This window comes from Gossypium hirsutum, chromosome D05, assembly GCF_007990345.1.
Source record: "Gossypium hirsutum isolate 1008001.06 chromosome D05, Gossypium_hirsutum_v2.1, whole genome shotgun sequence".
In the NCBI taxonomy this organism is placed as follows: domain Eukaryota; kingdom Viridiplantae; phylum Streptophyta; class Magnoliopsida; order Malvales; family Malvaceae; genus Gossypium; species Gossypium hirsutum.
In genome coordinates this window covers 8,180,514-8,189,930 of record NC_053441.1, presented here as the reverse complement: position 1 = coordinate 8,189,930, position 9,417 = coordinate 8,180,514, and the positions used below count along the sequence as shown (strand labels likewise).

Below are 9,417 nucleotides of genomic sequence, written 5' to 3'. Positions count from 1 at the left end.
GATACTTTTTGGCCACGTATCAATTGTAATGACCCAAAATTTACAGGCACCGGAAAAGTGAGTTATAGGGCCTCCGTCTTAGTAAACCGAGTTCGTAAATAATTATTAGGAGTAATCATGAGTCTAGTTGAGTGTTTAATTAAGGTTCCAGCTCAGTATCTAGAGCGATCCCAACTCCAGTACAAAATTTGGTGATGTAATCTTTCTTTTGGTAAAGTGGCATGTACTTAGGTGTTATATTGGTCCCTTGAAAGTGTCTTATGCTTTTGGTTGGAAATGATACTAACATAATATTTTGATACTTGGTGTAATGAAATGGAAATAGAATTATCATAACATATTTGATATATTTGGTAACAAGTTGAAATAGAATGAATGAAGTTTATTAATTTTAAACAATAAAAAAATGAAGTCAATCAGTAATTTAATATTTATATGAAATTATGATTATATTATAATAAGTTTGTTATTTGTTCAAGAATTATTTGTAGATTGTCTGATATGTTCGGTAATGCCTCGTAACCCTGTTCTAGCGACGATTTAGGGTTAGGGGGTGTTACATTAATAGTTTCCAAAATATTGGTACCCATTCCAAAATTGATACCAAATTGATATCATATTTTCAATTAATTATAAAAAGTATCGATACCTTTTACCAAGTATCGATAAATTGTGTTTAGTATCGTTGTAAACTAACTTTAACGGTCACTCAATCAGTCATTAAATGCTAATAGTATTGATACTCGTAGAAAAAGTACTGATACCTTTTGTTGCTGGCGAATTTAATGATTTGGTATTTTCATCCCTAACGACTCTATTCATGTTTCCAACAACCACTACGGTTTGAGCCAAAAGACCAATCATTACAACTTTAGTGCTTAATTCTTTCATACTTTTCTTGTAAACACTTGTGAGCCTTCATTGTTATTCTTTAGCTCAAGTGTATTCTTGTTTATTTGTGCTTTATTGACAAACATTCTGATATTATAAGGACTGCTTCTTAGTTTGCTATTTGTATTTACTCTTTGAGAGGATTGAGTCTTAAGGTTTGGGTAAAAATCTTAAGGTTTTGGGTAAAATTCTTAAGAGAAATTGTAAGGTTAAACATTGTCCTCAAAGGTTATCAAATTAGTGAAATTGGGGAAATCCTTAGTTGTGGAAAACTAAAGTAGTAGAGTAGACAATAGGGGTCGAACCACTATAAATTGAAGTGTTCATTGTTTCTATCCTTTTCTTAGCAACCACAAATTTTTAAAAGGCCAATTCTTCCCCATTTTGGTGATTTCGAGTTGAATTATCGAGCTAACAATTAATAACAAAACTAGTCTCTAAAGACAGTTTAACAACCAAGAGAAGATCCTTGGGGAAGCTCAAACGATCATTAACTCATCCTACAACAATAACGTCTACTTTCAGGTCAATTTTCTTTGATGAGTCTCAATCTATCTCTAAACCTCCTTATTTCAATGGTGCTAACTATTTTTATTGGAAGACAATGATGATGTTGTTCATCCAAACAAATAATCTTGTCATATGAGACATTACCATGGACAGTCCTCCCATACCACTCAGACAAAAAGGAGAGCTTTTAGTTCCAAAAGGCAAGAAGGAATTAAATGAGGAAGATAGAAAAAGAATGATCAACTCAATACAGACAATGCACATTCTATTTTGTGCACTTCGTCCGGATGAGTGTAGTAGAATTTCGTCTTGTTCAAACGCCAGAGACTTGATTGATATAACACCCATAGTTTGGGTGTATAATTAGATCATCTTGAAGTTTCAAAACCAATTTAAAATTAGTATATTAATTTAAAGATGTGTAGTACAATTAATTCTAAAATATAAATTGAAAACTTTGTTTCCAATTTATGGTTAGAAAAATGTATTCACTAAGCTTAGAATTAACAAAATAACAATTGTTTTTTTATTTATATTTGAAAAGTAAAAAATATATAAATAAGACACATGATCGTCTTTAAATATTGTTTATAGAGTTAAAAAAACTCGGCAATGGTATATGAAATAATAATCTAATTTTCACGACATTTTCTCATAACACTTTTTTTTTAATAATACTCATAACAAATTTTTAAAATTAAGTTTTTTCTTAACTGCAACCCTAATATGAAATTAAACTTATAAATATTCTAAAAGTGTAATATTGTTGAAAAAAATAATCACAAAAAAAAATCTTAAATATGATTATTATAGTCAACAGAGTCAAATCAAGGACAAAATATTTTCCTCTTGATTGAGATTAGGTCAAGATTTGTGATTTGTTTAAATGTTAACAACTTAGTCCCTCGAAGAACAAGAGCATTGATTTGAAAATCTCTTCAACTGTAAACCTGATTCCTTTTTAATTTCCCTCGAAATTCAACAATAAATAAAGGATTACCAATTATTAATAAAAAAGGGCACACTTCTCATCACCGAAAGCTGCCCAACTTATTGTTTATGAATCCACTTTGGGATTTAACAATCTTAAGAACTTAACTGTATACATTTAGATATTTTATTTTTACCTTTCTAGACTTTTAATCTCCGGGATTGAAGGTGCTAGGATCTTCATCTTGAATCCAGCCAAACTTTTCCATGTAAGGATTAACCAATGTCTTTGGTGGGTACATGTAAATTTCATCTTTCCATACATTCCCATCTCCTAAATCCCTTACAACCTCCCACAAACAACTGTTGCATTTAAAGCCAGCACCAAAGCTTATCATCAACACCTTATCCCCTTTCTTCAGCCTCTTTTTGGCTTCCATGTATGCCAAAACATACCACAGGCTACTTGCCGATGTGTTGCCAAATCGATGCAGTGTCATCCTAGCCGGCTCCAAATCATACTCGGTCAAATCAAGGCTTATTCCGATCCCATCTATCACTGCTTTCCCTCCTGTGTGAATGCAGAAATGGTCCACCCCACTCTTGAAGTTCACCCCAGCTTTGATTGGTCCTTGAGAAGCTCCCTTGTGGGAAGAACCATGGCGGACGACGTTCCATTTTTTAAGGAGTGAAACTGCCATGAAGCGGACTAGTTCCCTAACAGGCAGGATCTTTGGGGTGATGACCCTCAAATTATCGACGAAAGAACGAGTTGCGGCTTTGGGAAGGCTTTTGCTAAGGTGAAATCCCATCTTTCCTTTATCATCTTCCCTTTGGATACAACAACCATACGACTCATCTTTGGCTCCATGATGTGTTCTCACCAAGCATTTCAATTTGAACATTGCTCGATGCTTCAAGGACTTGTTGTTCGTCAAAAGTACTGCGCAGCCACCCGAACGAAACAAACAATTGGAAAGAATCATCGATCTATCGTTGCCGGCATACCAATTCGGACTCAACGATTCCGAAGTCACAAGCAATGCGAACTTGTTCTTGTAAGACTTGAAGACATTGCGAACAATGTCAAGAGAAATCAGACTAGCACTACACCCCATTCCAGTTAAGTTAAAAGACTTGATGTCTGGTCTCATTTTGAAGTGGTTTATGATCCGAGAACACAAAGAAGGAACTGCGGATAACATGGAGACATTGACGACTAAGAGATCGATTTCTTGAGGGGATATGCCTGCCCTTGATAACACCTTCTCGATGCTATCGTGAAAAAACTCTTCCATTTCCAAGATCCCATCTTCCAGTTTCGGGCTCTCTTCTCTCCCGGAAAAAATGATCCTTGGGGCGTAGGTTTGTTCTCCGATGCCTGAACTGACAATGGCTTTCAGCAAGAACTTGTACTCGTTGAGTCCGAGATTCTTGTTCCTCTTTATCAATTCCCCGCTGAACTCAGTCCCCACCATCCTATCATCACTGGGCTTGTAGCATTGGTAATCCAAAATGTAACATTGTTGGTCCCTCACGTCATTAATCCAATTCCATATTTTGAAGAGAAGATAGAAAATTGGAATTATCAACAAAAAAGAGAACAGCTCCATAAGAGACAATTAATTAAGGGAAATGACAAAAAGGCAAAAGAAAAAAGCTATACTTGGTAAGATCGATTGAGCCGATAGAGATCAAAATAATGAAAGCCTTATAAAGGAGACTCTCCCACCGGACCCCGTCCTCCACCCCGAATGAGTTGGAGTTTGGACATGTGAAAATGCTTAAAGACCCATTGCTATCACTCAACAGTCAACACCCACCAACCGAATTTGCGTGTAGTTCCTTATCAATCTTTATTACAAAGTCGAGATACAGTCACCCACCCCTTTAGCGAGCTCTGCATCATGTGAGATAATAGAAAGCAAAGAAAATAAAACACTGCCATGTGCCAACCTTGGCCAACTATATTTTTCTAGCTGATTAATTTTTATTCCATTTGAGTCAGCAAAGCGTTCCAATCTCTGATGAAGTCCAGTACACGCAAATGGAAATGCCATTATAGTTCACAGTTAGCAGCTTTAACCAGTTCGGTTGGTCATCCGCATTTAAAAACGGTGAGGCTGGCAAATAAAGATATACATAGATTATAGGGAGACGGGGCTATTTAGTCTACGAAATTATATCATTGTCTGCATGGAAAGACGATTTACATTTGAGAAGGATGAGCTCTTCTTTTCACGCCTGCCTCATTTTCCATGTTCTTCAGTTCAAATATTAATGCAGTAACATTTTTTAATATTGTTTAAACATTTCTATACGTCTCAATTTTTGAATCTTTATGTACATTTATGTAAAGTTTAAAAAATAAATAAAATTTTGACAATCATTAGGATAACTTTTCTTGTGCAGAATAACAATATTTTATAAATGTTTTTAAAATCTCTAGAAAATTTTAATATTATTAAAATACATATGGTAATATTATAATTTTCCTAGTGAAGTTTTCTTCTTCTTCTTTTACTAATTTTTATATTAAGGAATAGACAAATTGGCTGAAGTCTTACGATAACAAAATTTGTTATGCAGAAAAAAGAATAAAAAAGTTCAAAGACAACCGAAAGAGACTGTATAGATAACTTGTTGCAGGCATTAATTGGGGATGTATGCAACTGGATCTAATAAGGAATATAATATATAATAAATTGACATGGTAAGCTACATTAAGAAAGTTTAAAAATAATATTATTAAGAGGAATAATCACAAACATGCATAATATAAAAAATTTAAAAAATCTTTTAAGGCGATCATTTTATGAATTTTTATTTACAGGGTATCAAAGCCTCAGAGCCCACAAATATGGTCGGCTAATTAATAGCAGTATCTTGATTAAACTTATCTTTCGGGCTCAACGGGGCCCGTGAATGATTCATATGGTCCCTTAAATTATTATGCGGCAGATTGCTAAACCAACGTTTCATTTCAAACATTTGGCTAGTACTTGTTTAATTAGAGCTTTTGTATTTCTTTACATATCACATTCTCTTAATATTGTAATGAAACTAGCTAAAAAAAATTAAACATTTGGGATTGCCACTGTTGCTTGAAAGGCAATACCATCCATCTACTTCCCACTGCTGAAATATTTTTGTTACAATCATATAATCAAATATGAAACACCGTGTGACCAATAAAATCTTATAATTTATTTTTCTCATGCTGACATATGATATGTAAAAATCTAATTTTAGTGGTGTCGAAAAAATATAATTTCAAGATCACGTTTTTGTAAATCGAGTTTATAAATAATAAATAATATTTACGGATTTAATAAATAGGTGAATTAAATTTTGGATAGTCAATTTAGTCAAAATTATGATTAATTAGGGTCCAATGACTAAATTCTAAAGTCCAATCGCTATAAACTTTTTACTTAAAAATAAAGCTTGAGGACTTAAATGACAATTATATCAAGGACTAAAATGATATTTAAACCAATGTTTTCAATCAGACGGGTACTGATGGATTATTAAGATTAGATTATAAATTAAATTAAGTTTAATTAATGAATAAAAATGGCTAAGTAAGCTTAATTTTTTTTATATATAAAGAAAACATTAGTGGAGGTTGTAATCTTCCTTCCCAAAAACCACCGAAATATTTGAGAGAAAGACTCAAAGGCAAGCTTCAAAAATCGTAAACTTTGGCCAACAATTTGGTAAGTTGAATTAAGTCATTTTCTTGTAATTTTTATATTTTTGAGATTATGGGAGTTTGATTTAGCTAGCCCATATACCAATTTGTAAAATTGTTAAAGTTTTAGAAAGTTACCATTGTTGAGAAATGGATGAATTTTGTGTTAAATTGGTAGAAGTTAAACTTAGTTTAAGAAAAGGACTAAATTGTAAAACTTAATTGATAGTTTTGTATATTAGGCATTAAATTGAATAAAATGTAAAATTGTTAGTAGGAATAAGAAATAGGAGATCCCTAATGAGTAATTGTGAAATCGGATTGTAATCTAAAGCTTTATATTGAAAATTATGTTAGTCCCGGTTTTAGGGACTAAATTGAATAAGTTGCAAATATGTATGACTTTGTAATTGAATGTGATTTTGATGGAATTTGATATTATATTATTTCCAAATTATTACTCGTAGTTAAAAATGACGCAAGACTGTCGAAAGGGAGAGGAAAGGCAAGAGTTGACAATGAGTGATGCGAGCTTTTGTGTAACACCCCTAACCCGAATTTGTCGTTGGAACAGGGTTATAGAGCATTACCAGTGTTTACAAATTAATTACCAGACGTTTTATTTCATCTAGCATTCATATTAGAAACCAATCAAAATTATACATATTGTCCCTTAAATGAACCCTCTAGGCCCAAACTACGCATTAGAAACAAATAGGGACTAAGTCGAAAACTCAAAAAAAATTTGAACATATTTAAAATTTTCAACACTGCAGGGGCCACACGGCCATGTGGCCAGGCCGTGTGACTCACACGGTTTGGAGACACGCCCGTGTCTCAAGCCGTGTGTGTAACAACCCGATTTTGGGCCTAGTCAAAATAGTGGTTTCAGGACAAATCTGACATGGATAAAATTTATTTTTATTATATTTTTATGGTTTAAAATTTCATAAAATGATTTTGTGAAAATTTCGTTCAAAAATTTTAACGTTTGGGCACTCAATTTAGTCAAAAGGACTAAATTGTAAAAAGTGCAAAAGTTGAGATCTACATGTTAGAGGTGTCCAATTGTTATGAAATTTTAAATTGGAGGTCCTTATACGGTAATTAGACCATTGGTTAAGTTGGTGGACAAAAATGGATATGGTTAGGCATGTTTCCAAAGTTTTTCATTAAGGGCATTTTGGTCATTTAGTTATTAAAATGAATTAAAAACAAAATTAAAAGTCAATTTTTGTCCATCTTCAACCCCTAGGCCGAAAATTGCATTGAGAAACCATGGCTAGGGTTTTTCAAGCTTCCAAGCTCGATTGTAAGTCCGTTATAGCCCCGTTTTTAATGATTTTTACGTTTTTGAAATCCCCGTAACAAGATTTACCTATTTTTACCATTATTTTGAACTAGGGTTTGTGTTTAAAAATTTACCCATGAATGATATGCATGTATTTTGATGTTTTATGGAAGAATATGAATGTTTGGAGTGTGATGAACGTCTTTTACTACGTGATTTTCGATGAAAATGCCTAAAAGGATTAATTTGTAAAAGTTATAAAATATGTCACAAGTGTGTGAATAAGTGATAATTGTGGGCTGCTATAGTTATGAAAATGGTTCTGCTAGGCCTAAAATGCAATAAAATTGAATAAAAATTATTTTACGAGCCTAGAGGCAAAATCGTAATTTTGTGAAACTTTAGGGGTAAAAAAGTAATTTTTTTAAAGTATGATTTTTGGACTAAATTGAATAATGTGTGTGTTAAACAAGTTAAATGTGTTATTATAAATCAAGAAAGACGAGAAATTGACTTTGATCATTAAAAAAGGGAAAAGTGAGAAAAAGTGAAATTATGAAAGAGTACATTTAGCAACAAAACAGTTTAGACAGCAACAGTTGTGTAACTTTGAAAAATCACCAAAAATGGTGGAAATTGAATTAGAGTCTGAATAATATATGAAATTAAAGCTGAATGAGCCTATTTTCACATAAAAGAGACAGAGCAGGCAAAAGAGTTTTATATTATGAGATATTTGAATTTTAGTGAGATAGGGCTAGAATGATTTTGAAATCCCCTGTTCTGACTTTGTAAAATCATTGAAAATTGTAAAAAAATAATTATGATATAAAATTTATATTTTTAGAATCCTGAATGAGTCTATTTTCAAAATAAACAAACGAGAACATTATCCGAATTATGTACTATGAAATAATTAATTTTTAGTGAAGAAAGGTCAGAACTGTCGAGCAGTAAATTAGGGGAAACTTTAAAGAATAAACTGTACTTATTGGCTAAGAAAAAATTCTAAAAATTTTATGGTAAGAAGATATGTGAGTCTAGTTTTGGGGAAAATTAACGGATCTTAATTTGGAGCTCGGTATCTCAAGATATAAATAAATTAGTAACTCTGACTCAGACAAATAGTTTGAATTTACATACAGGAAAATAGTGAAAGTATAGATATTGTTGTTTAAGTGTGTTATACATATTAAGGATGTGAAATGGAGAGAAGGACGAGGAAAATTGGAAAATATATGAATGATTTGTGTATAATTGGTCATATGCTCGATTATGATTGATAAACATGAAAGTTAATAAAAATTTTGATTAAGGTGGTCAAATTTTATTACGATGGGTGACAATGGTTACAAGGACTCAAAATTATTTTTTAAAATTTAACTCGAACAAATTGATTCGATTCGATTCGATTCGAATTCCATCTCACTCGACTCGATTCGAGAAAACTTCAAATAAAGTTAGGATGATAAAATGAGATTCGAAAACTCGATTAACTCGAAAATTTTCGATTCGATTCGATTCGATTCGATTTGATCGAATGCTCACCCCTAGATTTATCTATTTTTCTAATTTAATTCACACTCTATTTCTATTCAAATTTTATCTAAACTCAAATTTAACTACCAAATTTTCAGCAAATTTTAGTAATTTCCAATTTTCCTCAATTTCGTCCCTACAACATAAAACTTATACCTTACTTCACAATTTAATCCTTTTATCAATTCTAACTAGAAATTCAATCATTTAAATTCCTAATTCAACAATTTATTCAACATAAACCCTACTAAAAAATCTATTAACTTCCAAATTTTTAACTTAAATCCAAAAGCATTTCACTCTAGGATTCCAAAAACATCAAATTTATAAGAAAAAGGACTTAATTTAGCTTACCAATTAAACTTTAAGCTTCAAATCCCTAGTTTTCCCTTTTATTTTTGTTTTCTTTCTTTTACTTTATTTTATTTGCTTTATTGTTTTTAATTACTAAATAATTAATATAATATCAATATAAAATATCTTATGCTTAAATATTAAGTAAACCAATTGTTTAATTACATTTGTACATATTTATTTTATTACACTTGTATAAATTTTATAC

General features: G+C 31.7%; 1 protein-coding gene across 1 annotated transcript; it reads right to left on the bottom strand.

Moving 5' to 3' along the window:
• Positions 1–2,322: 2,322 nt before the first annotated feature.
• On the bottom strand, positions 2,323–4,008 carry LOC107906172 (3-ketoacyl-CoA synthase 12-like). Its single transcript, NM_001398373.1, has one exon. It carries the CDS (start codon positions 3,942–3,944, stop codon positions 2,541–2,543), a length of 1,404 nt encoding a protein of 467 aa, NP_001385302.1. The 5' UTR covers positions 3,945–4,008; the 3' UTR covers positions 2,323–2,540.
• Positions 4,009–9,417: the final 5,409 nt, after the last annotated feature.

Bases quoted from the DNA above. Each gene is read 5' to 3' on its own strand.
- LOC107906172 (NM_001398373.1), bottom strand. From the start codon at position 3,944: ATGGAGCTGTTCTCTTTTTTGTTGATAATTCCAATTTTCTATCTTCTC.